We start from the raw sequence: 19,362 nt of genomic DNA, 5'->3' as shown, positions 1-19,362 counted from the left end.
CGCCGCACATTGGCGGGATGTAGGTGACTTCCGGGACTGATACTGAAATGCAATTTGGTATCTAGATTGGGTCCAGGAATACAAGAGGACACTGGTGGAATTGATTCCGTAAAATAAGAAGTCTGTGGCATTGTGTAGCTGGTATGTCCTTATTTCTCTCATGGACTAGTGCTGCGTAAGATACATGGTTTAGGAAGAGCTGGTGTGAGGTAGCACAGGCTCTCCCCTCATGACCTAGGCAAACACCTCAAAGTGTCCCCAGTGGCCTGCTTAGGTAAGAGGGGAGGTAGATACTTACTTCACTGACCAGCTCTTTCCATAAGGCAGGGCCTGCACAAGTTCACCCCGTTCCCTGGCTCCCGTGGGCACTGCAGGCTCACTGGCTGGAGGGCTGTTTCCTCTCAGGTAGACTCTGGTCCCACCATTCATAGGACCTGTCTGGGAGGCTGCTCCCTTGACGACGCCTCCGTGGCCTCTAGCTGGGGAGCCAGCTGGAGAGGTAGCCGGGGAGCCACCGTTGGATCTTTTGGGGATGATCTCCAGCTGGGTTCTGAAGAGGGCAGTGCCTGGGCCAGCAGAGTCATCCTCTCCGCCACACAGCTTGTCCAGGTCTGGCATGCTCAAGGCTCTCAGCTCCTGGAGCTTGGATCGGGACACAGGGGACGGCTGGGTGTGGCGCACCGAGGACTTATTCCTCTTGATGGGTGAGGCTGGGGTCACTGATGAGGTGGGCATTCCCACAGGGACAAGTGATTTCTTTGGGTCTGAACCGGGGCCCTTGTTAGCAGTCTCTGGTGGGCTCTGCCTGGAGACAGCCAGTGTCATGCTGGATGGGGACTTGGTCATCTGCGGGAGAAGGCTGCTGGCCTCACTCTGGCTTTCACTGCAGGAACTCAAGCTGCGTCTCAGTGACCGCGCTGTCACGTCACTGGGGCTCCCTGAAGTGATGCTGCCGGATGACCGTCTGCTAACGGGAGGCTTGGAGCTCACGGGTAAGAACTGGGATGTGGTAGACTTGGCTGCTGGCCGGTCAGAATTGGCCAGGTTCTCAAAAGACTTAATCCTCTGTTTCACAGAGAAAAACGAGGTAGATTCATGGGGCCAATTCTGCTCGTAGTGGTACTGTTTCCTGGTGACCTTGACTTTGTCTGGGATGAGGCAGCTAGTCTCAGGGGTTGTACCGGCATCCCCGCCGTCCACTGGCGGCTGGTTCTTTAACGTTTCCAGCAGAGGCCTCACACTATATACACTCTGTCCATTAGTCACGCCTTTGGCTGCCTTTGCCTCAGAGAGACTGCCACTCATTACAGGGACCTGAGGGTCCTGAGGTGAGCGACTTGGGCTGTGCGGGGCAGGACCTTCTCGTCCGAAGTGGCTTGAGAACTGGGCTGGCATGGAGTAAGTTCTGGTGGCTGGCCTTGGGGTGAAGTAAGGGTTCTCCTCTCCTCCTGGGCCTATGGGTATGCCATTGTTAGGCACCCTTAAGGAGGCTGGCATCTGGCCTGATACACCCTGGGAGGAAACTGGTGTTTTGGCAGGCAGCTGCGGGGAGGTGGCAGCCAGTCTGGCCGCACTGAAGGACCAGCGCATTTCTGGCTCCACCTGGGAGGCGTGAGAAGATGGGGAGGATGGATGCTTTGGGGACAAGTCCACTGACTGGCGGAGTCTGAGGCCACTCTCCTCCTGATAGTTGCTCTGAGTCAAGAACCCTCCCTGTCTGTCACTGTCAGGCAGCTTGTCACCACATACATTCTTTGGCATTCTTTCAGAAGAAATCTCGACTATTTTCAGCTGGTTTATCCTTCCTAGGGGACTGCTAGCGGTTTTATCGTTTCCTTTCTCACTGGTCCCCCTGGGCTGGGCTGCTTCTGACACCACAAAGTCCACTGGGCTGGGTATGAACTGCTTGCTCTGTCTGACCCCCACCGAGGTCATACTGCTCTTTGATGCAGAAGGACTCACTGACCCTGAGTCAGCATGGGGCACCTTGCCCTCTGCTCCACGCCTCGGGGACCTGGAGGCGGTTGGACAACTTGTGTGAGATTCTGAGTAGACAGCCATATGGAACCTTCTGTTTGCACCTTGCTCGGGGAGAGGCTCAGGGGAGGTCAGGGGTGACGTGAACGTTCTGATGCTTGTGTCTGATGCTGAGGTCCGCAGCGACCCAGAGGTAGCCAGGGGTGGCTTGCTTTCAGGCATGCACTCAGGAGTGTTGTTAGGCTCTTGTTGGTCAGCTATGTGGACCTGGTGTGATGCTGCCTTAGAAAGCATTTTATGGGAGGCCTGGGGTGAAGTCAAGGTCTTCCTGTGGTCAGTTCCGCTGACCTTAACAGAACTGGCCACAGGGGCCTCAGGACTAGCTTTGCTTCTGCTGCCTAGTCTCTTCAGCTTAGGGCCACACTTGGTTTTCTGACCATTCCTTAGTGTCTCCACTGGACTTTGGGGGGGCAGGTCTTTATTTTCCTGACTCTTCTGCAATGGAGAAGGACTTTCAGGCACAGCCACCCCCTTTCTGTGGCTGTTGCTTACCATGTGGCCTTTGGAGCTGGGACTTGTAGCTAGCATCGAGGACTGTTCCTTCTCAGATTTGCTCTGCGAATGTGTGCCTTGGCTGTTTTTATTTATTTCTTTAAACCAGGCCAAGATGGGCCTCCTGGAGACTGTTTTTGGTTTCTGTAGCAGGTCATCCAGGTTGTGACCCTTGGCAATATGTAGGTTTGCCAAAACAGTCTCTCCATTCTTAGGGCCTTCGGCACTTAGGGCGTACACACTGTGCATCACACTAGCGGCAGCGGCTTCTTCATTTAGGGTTCCCTCATCCAGCAGGTTACCCGAGCCATTTACCATACTCGGGTTCCTAAGCGTGAATGGCGGGCTGTGACAATGCCTCGTTACTTCAGAAGACTGGCTATCTGCCACGACTGAGCTCATGTTGGTGACGGCCGTGATTTCTTCTGTGCACGAGGGCCTGCGGCTCTGTAAAGCGTTTATGCCCATCTCATGCTCCTGAGAGTTTATATTCAGGAAGGAAAGTGGCTGGGGGGAGCCCAGGGTGGAAGTGTGTGAGGCTCCTGGCGAGAGGCAGGCTCCTCCACAGGAGTCCCCCGCCGGTTCACCCAGAGCACTGGGCTGTACTGGGAAAACTGGGCAGACTGCAGCCTGAGCAGGCAGTGGGTCAGCCGCCGGGGTCTCAGGGAAAGCACCTGTGGCACAGATTTCTACTTGCTCCTCCTCAGACTCACTAGTGCCTTCCTTATGGGAGGACTCGTGAGAATGAGGAGGTGACCAGCTGGTCCTGGACGCTGCCTGCTGGGCTTCTGTAAGAGACTCGGGGTCCGAGGGTGAATCTTCAGCATCGCCGTACATGGATGACAGTGATGGCTCTGTACTGTCACCTGGGCCCGATCGGGAGAGGTGGTCTTCATGGAGGTTGCTAAAATTTCTAGAGTAGTTGTTCAGAAAGTTTTTGTTCACAGCAAAGTGTTTGTCAGGATGGATGGAATCCAAAACAGAAGGCTGGGAAGCCCACTGAGTGGGGAGGGGTAGGCCTGTGCTCCCAGTCTTCCCTGGGGAGGGTATCTGGTCACTCCTGACTGACTGTGCATGATTGGAACTGCCACCCCCGGCTCCACGTGGTGGGTGGCCCTCAAAAATGCCCTGGTGAGCCCTGTAGTCTGTTTTCTGAGGAGACTGAGACCTTGCCTCAGAGGCCTCCCTGATGAAGGTGTCGATGTCTGTCACAGGGCTCTCTCTGCTCCCTGACAGGGTCCTGTCAGTAGCAACTGGCAGTGAGGGGCTGGCACGTGACGTTATTCCAGACACAGAAGCGAGATCTTCAAGTGGAGCATCGTCTTTCAAGCTTTTAGGTGCACAGAATCCTGTTGTTTCCAGGGCCTTGCTGGGGCCTGAGGGGCCTCGACTCCTTTCCTGCGACACAAGGGAGACATGAAGGATGGGGGTAGCAGGCGTTGTTCCTATGCTCACAGGGACAGCTGCTCTCCTGGTGTTGGGAGAGCAGGCCCCAGGTGGAGGCCGAGTCCTGCTAAAGTCAGGAGGAGTTGAGGCATTCTCCCTGGGAGACACGCTCCGCTGGCTGGCTGCTTTCATTTTAGGTATGCCCTGGGACTCAGGCTCCGCAGTCCTGGGAGACACAGGCTGGCCGAGTTGCTCTGTGCCTGTGGAAGTCTCGCTGGACTCAGGATGAGGTTGCTTGCTCTTCTGTGGGGGAGGGAGATACTCTGAGGAGCCATCCCATCCTGCATAGGGTGGTAAGGGAGATAAAAGGGGACGTGTAAGCAAACAGACGCCCTCTGGAGGTGGAAAGAAAGTATAAACAATCTTAATATTGTTTCTCAGACATGCCACAGCCTACATAAAGACCTTGTCTTTCTGGTTTTGCCTCTCAAAATGCAGAGTGCTCACATTTAACCACCACCACCCTGCTTTACTTGCCTTCAAATAACCTAGACAAACAGTAAGGAGGAGCATTCAGACTTGCCCATTTCCCTCTTTGCTTTCAGACAGATGCTAGAAATCCAAGGTTTGGATTTCTTTACCTGGGAGACTCTGCCGGCGGAAGTTCTGAGAAGATGGGCACTGTTGGTTTTATTCCTCAGCTTTGGTCTAGACTGGGCAGACGCCTCACGTCTCATTCTAACGCCTGTCGATCTGATCATGAGCGACTCAGACTGTACCAACCTCTGAACTCCAGGCTTACTCTTTCTATTTGATTTTGGGTCCCCCTCCCCCCGGCTTTTTTCCAGTTAGGGTTTCTCTGTGTAGCCTTGACTGTCCTGGACTCACTTTGTAGACCAGGCTGGCCTCGAACTTACAGAGATCCGCCTGCCTCCGCCTCCCGGGTGCTGGGATTAAAGGCGTGCGCCACCAACGCCGGGCAGAGGCTTACTTTTTCTATTTGATTTTTTGAGACGGTCTCTCTGTACAGCCCGGGTTGACCTCTCCCGACTCAGCCTCCATGACAGGCCTGAGCCGGCACACTTGGCCAACAAGGCTGATATTATGTTGTTGTTAGTGTTTGTTTTTGAGCACAAGAGATGGAGCTAATGGGAGTAACAGAATTGCCCTAGGTGGCGTCTGCATGACACGTGCTCTAGCTCGACATGGCTTGGAGATGGGAAAAGCTAGTGATTCCAGAAAACCTCCACAGTAGAAGGTACTTGAGAGGGGCTCCTGAGGGACAGTTTGGTCCAGGTGCTGAGGAGAACAACAGGTCAAAAGCAGAGAGGCACACAGAACACAAAGCTGTAAGGTGCAGGGCTGGGGCCCACGTCACTCAGGGCAGGTTCTGAGAGCTGCTCTGTCTAGGAGGGGTCTCCCCAGAAAGTCTTGCAGCGTGCACTCTCTTGAGCTAATCTCACTTTGACATGTGGGGAAACAGGCTCAGACCCACAAAAAGTCTTGGCTTAGGAAGCGTTACCCTAATTGTTACGCTGCTCTCACATCTCTTCCTGTAAACCCATCAGTTGGTTTTTGTGTTTGTTTCTGAAACAAAGTCAACTTTGGGGCTGCACCACTGTGCCCAGCTTACAAGGTGCTGGTTATCAAACCCACGGCTTTGTGCTTGCCAGGCAAGCACTCTGCCAACCAATTCGGGTACATTCTGAGTGGTAGGATTTTAATTTACAACTTTGTTTTCTTTTCCATTTTTTGGTGGCGCTGAGCATTTGAGCCTAGAAGCTTGCAGGTGACAAGCAATCACTTTACCACTGAGTTATATCCTCAGCTCTCTCTTTTCATTAAGACTATGTAGCCTCAGCTAGCCTGGAACTCACAACGTAGACCAGGCTGACCTCAAACTCAGAGAGATCCATCTGTATCTACTCTCGTCTCCTGAGCCCTGGGATTAAACTTTTATAGTTTATAGCACCGATCCAGCCCAATTTCTCTTTAAAAACATTTTTAAAAACTACATCTGTTTAGCTAGGCAGTGGTGGAGCATGCCTTTAATCCCAGGAATCATGAGGCAGAGGCAGATGGATTTCTGAGTTCGAGGCCAGCCTGGTCTACAGAGTGAGTTCCAGAACAGTCAGAGCTACACAGAGAAACCCTGTCTCAAAAAACAACAAACAAAAATTATATCTATTTGTTATGTATGTATGTGTATACCTTCTACATGTAGAGGTCCAAGGAACAACTTTAAGAGTTGACTCTTTCCTTCTACTATGTTATGGGAGGGGGAATTGAACTCAGGAAGTCAAGGTTGGTGGCAAGCACCTTACCTGTACTTGTGAAGTTTCAAGTTCAACATCCTTACCTTCGGTGATACCAAATACAGGGGAGAGTGACAGTGTGACAAGAGGAAGGGACTCAAAGGTTATTTTATTGTGGGGTGTGTGTATTTGTGTGTGTGTGTGTGTGTGTGTGTGTGTGTGTGTGTGTATGTATAGATCAGAGGACAACCTGTACGAGTGTGTTCTCTCCTTTTACCATGTGTGTTCAGAGACCTAACCCACCGAGTCACATCTCTGGCTGCTAAAGGCTTTTTAAATTTCAAAGTCACTTACTAAACATTCTCTAACAGGCATATTTTGCGCAATCTTTGCTAGAGAGATGATTACTGCAAAGTCTATCTTCACATCTTTATTTGTTATTAATTTTTAAGACACGGTCTCGAGTATCCCAGGCTAACCTTGAACTCACTATATATCAAGGGACAACTTTGTGATGACCAGCGAGCTGAGCCATCTCATGGACCCAGCTCATGTGATACTTTGCTACTGGATTTCAGTAAGTTGCTCAGGGCAAGCCTTGAACTTGCCACCCTCTGACCTCGGTCTCCCAACTGGTTGGGACTATATGCTTATGTCACTAGGCTTGGCTTTTAATTCCATCTTTCCCTCCTCCTGTTGTCTCTCTTTATGAATGATTACAAACTAGTTACTAGGACTCAGCACTGTGCTGAGAGCGTTTCCAGGAATGGAGTGTCAGCACCATGTCAGGAGACTTTTCACACGGTTAGTTTCCCTCCCAGTCCTGGGAGGTGGGGCCTGTGCATTGAGAGAACGAGGAAGGGAGTCACGGAGTGGTTAGGCAACCTGTGCAAGCCAGGATTTGCTCCACAGCCCGTTCTTTACTAACCCTGAACTCTGTGGCCTCCGTGTAGTGTGCGTGTGCCAATAACAAGGGAAGTTCATCAAGACGCCCATGGGGGTGGCACGTAATTCCCTCAGCCTGCTGTGGAAGACCAGATGCTGCCGGGAACACCTGCTGATCCAGGTGTTGTTCTCTGTTCAACTACTGAACTCTCATAACACCAGATGCAGTGGAGAGTGGCAGTGTGACAAGAGGAAGGGATGAAAAGACCATTTATTGTGGTGTGTGTGTGTGTGTGTGTGTGTGTGTGTGTGTACTTCTGTGTGCGCACTCGTGAGCATGTTTAGGTCAGAGGACAACTTGTAGGTGTGTGTTCTCTCCCTTCACCATGTGTGTTCAGGGACCTAACCCACTGAGCCACGACGTCTCTGGCTGCCAGAGGCCATTTAACAGGTTCAGATTCGCTTGCTAAACATTCTCTGGCAGGCAAATTTTTCTGCCGTGTTTTTGTCAGTGATCGGACTTACTGTAAAGTGTATATCTTCAAAGGTTTGTTTGTTCATTTACGCACTTAGTATTTGAGGCTGGTTCTCATGTATCCCAGGCTAACCTGGACCTCAGTGTCTACCAGAGGGTGACCCTGAGGGAGTTCCTGATCCTCTCACAGGATCACGTGCTCTCAAGTGCTCAGCTTACAAGTGAAGCCACCACAACCAATTCATGTGTTGCTGGGGATCCCAGAATGCATCCTCACGCAACCCAGGGAAGCACCCCCCCCCACACACACCCCAGGCCCTGCAGAGGGCTTTATCAGAGGGAGATGAAGTTATCCAGAGGCAGCTCTGTACTGCCTTTCAAAATAATGCTTCGTTTGGAACCCCCAACAAATGTTTTCCAATGGGAACACCCCTAAGGTAGAGAAGGCACAATTAGCATCACTGCACGTGATGGCGGGGTGTGTCCGGCTACTGGGACGTGGGTACAGCTTCCTCCTACAGCAGGCTGCATCTCAGCTGAGTCACCAAGGCTTAGCATGACCTGCCACACCTGTCCTGCAGCAACACTGTTGCCACACTAGCTGCTTGAGTATTGTTTTCTGTGGGCATCTGAGGTCAAAAAGTATGTTAGGTACCATACGAGAAAAGAAATGGCTGTTGTACACACAACAGGACCAAATTACACAAAGAAAAATAACAATGGAGATTTCCTTTGGGGGGCTCTGGCGACTTTAAAATGTCCTTCTCTGTTGGATCAAAAAACTTTCTAATTTTTATAATAAAGACCCCTCCATTCATTACAGAATTATTGACAGTGTCTACACTCCCCATACCTTCCCCGGGCTGTTCTAGCAGGTCTAAAGAGTCCTTGGAGTCTTTCTTCCCTGCTTCTGTTTTTGTTGTTGTTGTTTGGTTGGTTGGTTTTCTTGGTTTTTCAAGACAGGTTTTCTCTGTGTTGCCCTGCCTGTCCTGGACTCACTTTGTAGACCAGGCTGACTTTGAACTGACAGCTATCCACCTGCCTCTGCCTCCCAAGTGCTGAGATTAAAGGTGTACGCCACCACACCTGGTTACCTGCTCCTGGTTTTAAGAGTGGCCAACTAGGGCTGGAGCGATAGCTCAGAGATTAAGAGCACTGGCTGCTCTTCCAAAGGTCCCGAGTTCAATTCCCAGCAACCACATGGTAGCTCACAACCATCTATAATGAGATCTGGTGCCCTCTTCTAGTGTGCAAGTGTATATATACATAATATATACATAATAAATAAACAAACAAATACATACATATTTATACATACTATAAATACTATAAACATAATAAATAAATAAATCTTTAAAAAAGAAAAGAGTGGCCAACTAAAAATCAGTCATAGCTTCCTGGGCTGTAGGGCAGCCCTCAATGGCGGTGTAGCTATAGTCAGGTGGCCATGTTCCTGCATACAAAGACAAATCAATCTTTATTCTTTTTTGAAAACCATCTCAGAAAAATTCTGTGTGCCTGTACATATCTTGACGAATGCCTATGACATGCTAGGCCATATATGTATATACATACACACACACATATATATGTGTATATATACATATATATACATATATATATATATATATATATATATATATATATATATATATATATATATATGAATGACAGTGTCTACACCCCCATACCTTCCCAGGTTCTCCTAGCAGCTCTAAGGAGTCCTTGGGGGCTCATACACATAGTGCACACTGTTTTACTAGCCACTGCTTTGAACAGTATACCCTGAGAAGCCCCACAGAGCCTCAGAACCAAGCCCATGAGGCAGCACTGAGGATCCGAGTGACTTGCCTGGAGCCCCTGTCTTTGTATGATGTTCGTGTGTTTCCTGCCTTGTTTCATTTTTAGACATGTTCTAAGAAGCAGGATTTTAAAAAATCAGTATTTATTACGTGTGTGTGTTGGGGGGGAGGGCACTTGGTACCATGGCACATACGAGGAGGTTCGAGGGCAAGCTGGGAGCCAGGGCTTTCCGTGTACCATATGGGTCTCAGAGACTGAGCCCAAGTCTTCAGGCTCAGCAGCAAGCATCTCTACCTGCAGAGACATCTCACGGGCCCAAAAGCAGATTTTGTTTAAGGTAAAGAAAGGTTCTTTTATTAATTATGTGTTTGGGGATCTTTCCCTTCCAAAAAAAAAAGTTAGATTTTGAAGACTATCTTTCCTGTATATCGGAAAGCAGTTAAGCTATTCATGGTAAAATTTAAAAAAAAAAAAAAAAAAAAAAGAAGAGCCATGCGTAACAGCCAAGGTCTCTCTTGCCCTTTTAACTGAGAAATAAATGGAAATACCACAAAAAGACAGAAGCACTAAAAATTGTAGGTAATTTATCATGTGGGTCAAACACTTGAGGCATACCTCCAAAGCCCTAGAGGGCGCCAGAGCATCATCACTCCAATTCTCTCAGGCTGTGATACACAGCACAGTATGTTTTAAGGTTATTTATATATTACTATAGCATGTGCACTGTTAGATATTAAACACCATCAGTTCCTGGCACATGTGTCTATTGGTTTTGCTCTTCTCTATGGCTTATTACTGGTGGGAAGTCCAGAGCGGACAGACAAACACCTGCCTTGCACTGGAATCTGACATGGAACAGGTAGAAAAGCATTGGGTGGGTCGGGGTGGGAGGCAGACATAGAACAGGGGTCTTGTCTTTGGTCCAAAGAGTTAACACGCTTCACAGTGAAATCAAATTGGTGACGTCAATTGTTCTTTAACATTCTATTCACCAGTGGCTGATTACGAATCAAAGTTGAAAGACGGAGCAGAGAGCACGGTTAACAGACCCATCTCTGACTGGGGAACAAGGAGCTACGGAGCGCTTCAGCGGCCTGCATGGTTTCTGTGGTAGCCAGCAACGTGTAGGGGGAAGACAGGCGTGGGGGGGTGCCCGTGATTCAAGCACCCAGGACTGACTGACTGAGGCGGAGTTCACAAGTTCCAGGCCAGTGTAGGCTAGAAAGTGAGAGTTTGTCTCCAAAAATAAAAGCCTGTGGTGAGTATTCTAAAGTTCTGAATTTTAAATTTGCAGGCCATCCCTGAGCTGGCGAAGAGGCTCATGGGTATGGGCACCTATGGTCAGCCTTCAGACCTGAGTTCAATCCCCAGGAGAGAACTGAATACAGGAAATTGCCTTGTGACCCTGACATGTAGGCACGCCCACACAGACACGCATGCATGCATCACGCACACACATCATAAATAAATACAATTAATAAATAAAATGTAATAATTTTGGGGGGACTGCCTTGACAAGTAAGCTGTCTCATTGCTACTGTCACAGACCACCAACACCAGTGGGCTATCAGGCCATTACGGCAATTACCAGCCACTAAGAAAAGTTTCTCTTTCCACGGAAAAGAAACAAAGTCACTTAATTCAGTTTGACTTTAAAAAAAAAATCTCAAGCTGGCTGGTGATCCCAGCCCTGGGGGAGGCAGAGGCAGAGGCAGGCGGATCTCTTGTGAGTTCTAGGTCAGCCTGGTCTACAAAGTGATTCCAGGATAGCCAAAGCTACAGAGAAACCCTGTCTTGAAAAAACCATAAATAAATGAATAAATGAATATATAAATAAATATTAAAAAGAAAACCCCTCAAGCTCTAAGTGGCAGTGACTTCTACTTCCACGGCATCAGTCTTTCTCTCATCAGGCTTACATAGTTTCTCCCACATTATTATTAATTTTTTACTTTCCCCTGTGGAGGTTTTTACTGCCGCTTCTCGGTGCACTTGATTTCATACAAGCAGACTATGAAGGCTCCAAGGAGGAAAAATCCTGTTTCTTATGTTTCATCTACATCACAAAGTAAAGATCAAACATGGATGCACTTAATGTAGAATGCCTGTGGGGGGCTGGGGCAGTGCTGTGGGCTTGGGGGGGGGGGCAGTGCTGTGGGCTCAGCAGGGGGGGGAGTGCTGGGGGCTCGGGGTGGGCCGGGGCAGGACAGCGATTTCATGATGCCGTCTCCTAGATACTACTTTTCCTCTTTTCCCTCCACACAGCTGTCTTTTTGTAATACTTTTCTTAGGACGTGTGTTTTCCTGTCTCTCAATGGAACCAACAAGAACACAGTTCTTACCAGTTTCAGGGTGTGGCCCACAGTCTGCTGCGGCTCCCTGCAGGTTCTCGGTGGGGGGTCCAGGGTTTGGGTGGCATGGGGTACTGGCTGGTCCACAGTTGGTGGGGACAGAGCTGTCCCCTGGGGTGGGATTTTCCCAAGGTTCCTGGCACAATGAGAAGCAGAAACCAAGTTAATAGCTTTTCAGGGTTTCTGCATCCTAAGCAGCATCGTCAGCAGAGGGCAATCAGGTTGAGAGCTGGCAGATCCTGGGCTTGGGGACCGCATCGCTAAGCCTCAGACTGCTCAGCTTTCAAGTGGGGATTAAAAAGACTTGCCAAATCTCAAAGGTTTTAAGGAAAAGATGATTAAATGAGAAGAGCTATAAAAATAGAAGGTCTATCCAGGTGGGAGGTGCCTTCTAACATTCTGGAAGGGTAGCCAAGACTGTAAAACCAATTCCTAAGTTTGATAGCGAGGGAGACAGCAAGTTGGGAGCAATGAAGCCGGTGTGTGATATTCCAAGATCTCCCCGAGGCCAAGTGTCAATGACTTCATCTTCGTTTCTACTATGGAATTCTCAGCACAAAAACAAACTTAAAACTCACTCAAAAGTCCAACTGTGTTTATTTGAAATTAATCCACTGAGTTGGTATGTCATAAAGTGGCCCAAAGGTGGCGGCAAAAGTGGGGGAGGAAAGGCACAATGTATCCTTCATGACTTCTGTTAAAACTCATTCTGTGAACCGTCAGTCACTGTCCGAGGGGAGTGTAGTGCCAACTCAGGACATTTCTGGTTTTTGGTAAGGGAGAAATGAGACATACAAGCAGCAAAGAGTGGAGCCGGACAGAGGTGGAGTGGGAAGCATCCCTGGATTTTGTATTTTAAAATCATTTTCTGTTATATAAGAATTTTACCTTAATACAGAGTTTAGTAACTAGGACTGGGGATGGGGGGGGTGGGGGGGGAGGCTCAAGAAGAGTGCTTGCTGTGCACACATGATAGCCAAGTTCAGACCCCAGCACCACGCAGAAAGAAATGTGTGGCAATCATGCCTGGAGCCCCAGCGCGAGGAGATGGGTCACCAGTGCTCATCAGATGCCAGCTTCGCTGAAAACCATCATGCTTCAGTTTAGTGAGAGGGCCTGTGTCAAGGCAGACACCGACAGTGACAGAGACCTGATGCCATCCTCTGACCTAGGCTAGTGTCTGTAGGAGTGCACAGCTGTGTGCGCTACCCACAAACATACACACAGAAACACATGCAAGCAAGCACGCACGCACCACCACCAATTACAACAATAAACACCACGTCACAAACACTTTTTTAAAGTGCTGAATAGAAACAATAGAAGACACTAAAAGAGAAGTTCGGTTTTCAGCTTCTCATATCCGAGGGCGTCTTACTGTGAGCAAGAAATTCTTTCTTTGTCATAAAGTCAAATTTTAGAACTAAAATGTTTATGAGGAAAACATTTTAAATAAAAGTGTTACTCAAAAGCCCCCTGCTACTTTCGAATATTTAATTAATTAATTAATTTTGGTTTTTCAAGACAGGAGTTTTCTGTGTAGCCCTGGTTATCCTGGAATTCACTCTGTAGTCCAGGCTGGCCTTGAACTCAAGTTCTGCCTGCCTCTGTTTCCTAGGTGCTTGGATTAAAGGTGTGCACCACCACTGCCCTGACCGCCCCTGCCCCCCCCCCATTTTAAAAGGTTTTATTTATGTTTCTCTTATGTGTATGAGCATTTGTTTGAATACCTGTGCACCTCATGTCCGCAGAAGCTAGAAGCGAGCACTGGATTCCCCCAGGACTGAAGTTACAGAGGTTGTGAGCTGCCATGTGGGTGCTGAGAACTGAACCCGGGCCTTCTGGAAGAGCACCCAGGGCTCTTAATGGCTGAGCCGTCTCTCTAGCCACTCAAAAGGTCTTACTGCAAATATTGTAAAACTACTAAATCTCGGGCTGGGATGATAAGAGCACTTGCCTCCTAGCCTGATTACCTCAGTTTGATCCCTGAAAGCTACATGCTGAGTGAGAGGAGAGAACGGACTCCTTCAAGTTGGCCTCTCACTGTTAAAACTTGCAGCACTGCACATGTGTGAATGAGAGAGACAGAAACAGAGAGACAGAGAGAGCGCGAGAGAGACAGAATATGCACACACTAAATACAATGAAAAATATACCCATCCCCCATGTATATCTGTGTGTGTGTATTGACAAGGGATCTCGTCGGTAGCCCTGTCTGATCAGGACTGCTAACATGACAGATATGTAACACCACATATGACAAGAACTACTTTTAGTACATATGAGTAATTATGATAAAAAATCCTGACCTGGCCTTCTACAGTTGGCTGAACCCAGGGCTGTGTGTGAGGGTACATGCTGGGCCAGCACTCCCTCTCCTGCCCTGGCGTTATTTTCTAAAAGGAAATGACACACCCACTGATTGCACATAGTATAAAACATGAGCATCTTGAAGACAAATTTTTGAGAAAATATGAATGCATAAGGTTAAAAAAGAAAAGACTTCTAGTCCATATAGATGTTATGAATCTATTTTCACATTAAATCACAATAAACTAGCTTCATTAGTACAGCCTTAAAAATCACCTCAGATTCTGTGCTCAGGGACTGGACAATTTCTTTTCCCCCTATTTGCTAAAATAGAGATGTACTAAAAAAAATTAAGTGAATGATTAGATAATAACTGACAAATGAACAATTAGTAGCATCAGTTAACTTGCATTCACTGGGGTGAACTCTAAGTTTGGAGTGGACACAGCCCTGCTATTTTGTGTGATGGTATTTTAGTTGCTATTTTCTTTTACTGAGACAAGGGTCTTGTTATGTAGCCCGAGCTAGCCTCAAACTCATCAATCCTCCTGCCTCCACTTCCCAGGTGCTGGGATTACAGGCATGAGCTGCCACACCTGAAGGTCTACATAGCTCTAACCACACACGATTCCTGTAGAGACCTTGAAAGAAATCAAGGTTCCCTCATAAGCTCATTAGCTGAACGGAATGGCGGTTAGCATCTGCTGGCCACACCCTTCAGCCAACCGAGGCAGAAAGCGAGCCCCGGGCCTCAAGGCTTAGGAAGGCTCAATGACTTGCCCAGGTCCTCACTCAGCTTGTGCTAACTAGTCAGTGAACTGGCCCCGGTCCCAGGCTTTAGTTGCCCCACTCCACAATGCCTTCCCATCATCATCATCATCATCATCATCATCATCATCATCATCATCATCATCATCACTGGCCCTGTATCCTGCCTGCTGAGGGGGCGAGGACATCCTAAAGGCTGAGCGATCTCATGACTAACAGCCACCTGCCACCACATTAGATGACTGTTGAAAGCTAATCCTCCCATCACCACCTCCCATCCAGGTTACCCTGCGCCTTACACAGCCTTCTGTCACCACTCCACAGTAGTCAAACTTAACAGAAGAGTAAAGAAGGCAGTCCGTTACCTTCTCTGCAGTTCCAGTTGGCTGATGGCCAGTGACAGCCTCTTTCGTGGAAGGAGCTTGGATGGTCAAGTCCTGACCACATGGTCCACTGGCTGTTCCACTTGGAGGCTCAACATCAGACCTCTTGTAGTGTGGGCTGATCCTGGCCACAGGCCTGTGCCTGGACCCCAGAGTTTCATTCTTCTGTGGCTGGGAGGTGGGGTTTTCCGGGCTCCTTGGCCTCTGGGTGTCTGTAGGGACTCTGTATTCCAGCTTCGGTGAACTTTTTGACCCTGACATCTCCTTTCTGGCAGAGCCTCCAGGCCCACTCTTGGAGGTTTCCACAGAGCCCGGCAGGCTGGCTGCCTTGGGAGGGGTCCCCACCATTCCATTTCGGCTACTGTGCTCTAAGTCCAGTGAGCTGCCAAGGAGAGGCACGGAGCAGGCCTTGCTGACCAGTAGTTTGGGGGGCCGCTCCTCCTGCTTGTTCACATCAATACTTTTGGAAGAGGTTGTCAAGGCAGGCCTAGTGTCATCCTCCACCAGAGGCCTGCTGGGACCTGGGAGAACTTCCGGCAGGGAGACACAGTCGCCCTCTCCATCAAAGTCTTCCTCATCACTGGCATCGTTGCTGTCATAGCAACGCACTCTCCTCTGGCGGAGAAGGGGGTTCCTGAGGACCTGTGGGCTTCCGGGGAGACTGGCTTGCCTGGCGACTGTCACCTGCTTGTGTAAGAGCCCAGAGGTCCTCTGGCTTCCAAATGTCACAAGGCTGTTGGCCCTGGCTTTTCCAGACTCCTTGTGAGCTGCAATGTGTAGAAAGAGAAGAATCAGACAAAATCTGGCCTGACTTTATAATCTTGAAACCCCAGAGTTTGCTCTTCCAAGCAAGAGTAAAATCTGCCTTGTCCAGCCACTTTAAAAAAACCAATCCTGCCAATTGTACATAAGAGCTTCTGAGTTCACACATGACCTCGCACAGCCTCTGGCCCCTGGACGTCCACGTAAACATTACAGCTTCTTGTGGTCCACACAGCCTATCGCTTCTCTTTTGCTCTGCCCTCCCCCCCTTTATTTATACATATCCACACCACATCCTTGTGTGTGTTGGAGGGTAAGAAATATGTGTGTCTGCGTGTAAATGCAGGAGGGCAGGCACATGGTTATGGCGTGGGCAGAGGCTGAAACCCAACCTCGGGTGTCAGTCCTCGCCTTCCAGCCTGTTTGGGCCAGGGTCTCTTGGTTTCTGCCATTGCACGCGGCAGGCTAGCTGGCCTGTAAACAAGCAAGGAGTCTCCTGTCTGCCTCCCCTCTCGCTGTATTGTGGTTACCGCTTTCTGCCTTTCCGTGGCTTCTAGGATCCACACTCGCCCTTACATTTGTGTTTTCACGTACTCTGCCCACTGAGCCATCTCCTCACCCCTAAGAACAACAACAAATGCAACTCCACGCTATTTAACTTGAAGGGCGTGCTTTCTAGAGACGGAGAGTTTATAGTTTCGCTTCAGTTGGTCTCCCGCTGTTGGGGGGCAGGGCGAGGTCTGACCTACATGCTGCTGCAGAGAACTCCTTTCTAGCAGGTCGTATCTGATTGCTCATCACCTGAGCTCCCTTCCCTATCTTTAGCAGAAGGGCATGGTGTGCAGCCCAAGCTGTCTACTTCCCAAGGCAAAGGGCAACTTTGAGGCACGGCATGCACGCAACTCCTCACATCTTTTGCATGCTTAACGTCCACACTGCAGTGCAAAGTACAGGCTTGTCATCTGCACACCCATGTGAGTCCCCTGAGTCCCCAATGGTGTCCTGTGCCTCTCTGAAGCTTAAACGCTGGAGATGAAAAGGGAGACCTTCACAGCAGAAGTCTGAGAGCGCAGTGTGGTTCCTGTCAGATGAGCTCATCTGGGTAGAGGCTCGAGGGCCTTGGAGAAGTGGCCTTTTGCTCACAGGTTCTCACAGCCCCACTTCTTTATCTTACTATTTTTAATTTTTAATTTTAATTTTTATTTTATGCGCATTGGTGTGGGGGTGTCAGATTACCTAGAGCTAGAGTTATAGACAGTTGTGAGCTGCCATGTGGGTGCTGGGAATTGAACCCGGGTCCTTTGGAAGAGCAGACAGGATTCTTAACCACTGAGCCATCTCTCTATCCCCTATCTTACTATTTTCTAAGAGGAATTACGGTAAGAGCCTAATGAGGGAAGAGATCTAGAACTTGCCTGGGATTCCTTCAATTATGAGTGTCTTGGGTTGCCTACTCTGATTTGATGCCATGGAACTCAAAGATGGCATGCTGTAGATAGCATGGGACAGGTACCCAGATGCGCCACCTTCACCTCTGGTACTAGAATGTGTGCCCAGCCACCCACTGTTGCATTTACAGCTGGTCACCACAACCCACAGGAGATGCTGCCTCTATTCAGCCAGGCGCACCGTTTCCAGCTCTCTCTCCTTGCTGTCCTTGGCAAGGCAGACCCCAGAGGCCTCCAGCAGGGATGCGGGGGGGAGAGAGACTAATTATTGCTTATTGCACTGCTGAGTCTGGGGCCCCCTAGAGCTCCCCTGCTCACCAGAGGGGCCGGGAAGCAGGCTGCCATCCTCCGAGGTGTCACAGCCACTTCCAGGGTGGTCCTCATCCTCAGAGCCAGCGACCACGAAGTCCGACAGGGAGCCCTGTCCGTCATGGGCAAAGTACTGGGAGAGCTCAGATTCCGAGAGGAGTGAGTCCTGTTGGAAAAGAAGATGCTGGGCTCTAGGGAGACACAGCAGAGCTGAGTAGAGCCACGTTGATGGCTCCCTGCTTTTCCTGAGTTTCCTGATCACTGGGGACAACTGTGACAGCAACCACCCATCTACTGTAGGGTGGCTAAAGGGACAATCAGTACATCAAAACATGGGCCAGGTATTGTTTTTAGATGGGGTTGGGGCATGTTTTAGCAATGACCAGAAAAACCACAAGAGTCTTTTCTTTAATCCATCAATCAATCAATTAATTAATGTGCACTGGTGTTTTGCTTACATGTGTGTCTGTGTGAGGGTCTTGGATCCCCTAGAACTGGAGCTATGACAGTTGTGAGCTGCCGTGTGGGTGCTGGGAGTTGAACCCAGGTCCTCCGGTAGAGCAGCCCATGCTCTTAACCGCTGAGCCATCTCTCCAACCTCTTACATCAGTAGTTTATCAACCATCTCAGCAAACCACTGCGAGGAGGGACGGGAAAGGACAGTGAAAGAGCTAAGCCCAACTGGTGAAACACCTGGTGGTGGGATGGGATGGGGGTTTGTCCAGTCTGAATCCTGATCCCACGGGACCAAGGACCACTGATGTCCCTGACAATGTCAGGCCCTCGGGACCCCAAGCTGTCTTTATTCTGTAGGGAGCAGTTTGAAAGGCTCGGGCCTTTTACTTCGCTGCTCAGTTCTTTTCTTGGATGAGTGCTTACTAACAGAGACAGGCCTTTGGGTGTTTGTTTTCCAGTAGGTATGGTTGCCACTTCCTTGTATAAAGTGGCCAAAAGGATTCATGGGCAGAAATATGGGCTTCGGGGGTGTGTGTGTGTGTGTGTGTGTGTGTGTCTCAGGCTTGACTGAGAGGCTCCTAAAAATTGGTTTGTGGTCCCCAAATGTATTCTGACTCACCTTTTTGGCAAGAGACGGACTCTTCAAGGGGGTACCTGTGTGGGAGGGATTCGCAAAACAATGAATGTGATGACGCTCCAGTGACAAGCAGGCTTCCATTTTTCACCAGAAAGGAAGGGACCAAGCATAGTCAACAGACTTGCTCTCTGCCCAAGTGTCACTAACGAGGTACATGCATAGGTCGTTGCATGTATGCACTCTACCTGGGTGACCACCCCCACATCTAGTCTACCTGGGCACCCCTCTACCCATCCCACCCCACATCCCTCCCTCAAGACTCCACTCCTGCAGCAAGACCGTGGCTTGGAGGCCTCCCCCTCTGTGATGCCACCGAGTGTCTTATCTGACTCAGAGCTCTATGTGTGCACACAGGACAGATTAAGGGTGAGCGGCCATTTGCATCTCTCCTTTTCCTCGGCTGGACAACCCGCAGGGCAGGGGTGTTGCCTACACACCGCACCTGCTGTGTGCCAAGCACTCAGTGACATTTGGTCAATGGCCAGAAGGATGAATGAACAAATGAACCCCATCCAAGAAATTGATGAAAGAACTAGGGAAGTGGCTGGATGGAGTTTCCTTCTTAGCCGAAAGGCTGAGGAGCTCAGCATGTACACTTTAAATTA

General features: G+C 49.4%; 1 protein-coding gene across 7 annotated transcripts in view; it reads right to left on the bottom strand.

Moving 5' to 3' along the window:
• The window catches only part of PDZD2 (PDZ domain containing 2), a 377,862-nt gene that overhangs the window by 10,728 nt on the left and 347,772 nt on the right, over positions 1-19,362 (bottom strand). For all 7 annotated transcript variants that reach the window (XM_084781102.1, XM_084781101.1, XM_084781099.1 and 4 more), the window contains 5 exons: positions 18,740-18,774; positions 17,674-17,830; positions 15,128-15,912; positions 11,676-11,820; positions 299-4,256 (listed from right to left, as the gene is read on the bottom strand). In XM_084781102.1, the coding sequence (XP_084637228.1) occupies positions 299-4,256; positions 11,676-11,820; positions 15,128-15,912; positions 17,674-17,830; positions 18,740-18,774 (5,080 nt within the window). The remainder of the gene's footprint in view (positions 1-298; positions 4,257-11,675; positions 11,821-15,127; positions 15,913-17,673; positions 17,831-18,739; positions 18,775-19,362) is intronic.

The sequence above is a fragment of the Acomys minous genome (genome assembly GCF_964271855.1).
Source record: "Acomys minous genome assembly, chromosome: 5".
Lineage (NCBI taxonomy): Eukaryota > Metazoa > Chordata > Mammalia > Rodentia > Muridae > Acomys > Acomys minous.
The sequence above is the reverse complement of the archived record's forward strand: the minus strand, read 5'-3'. Positions and strand labels throughout refer to the sequence as shown.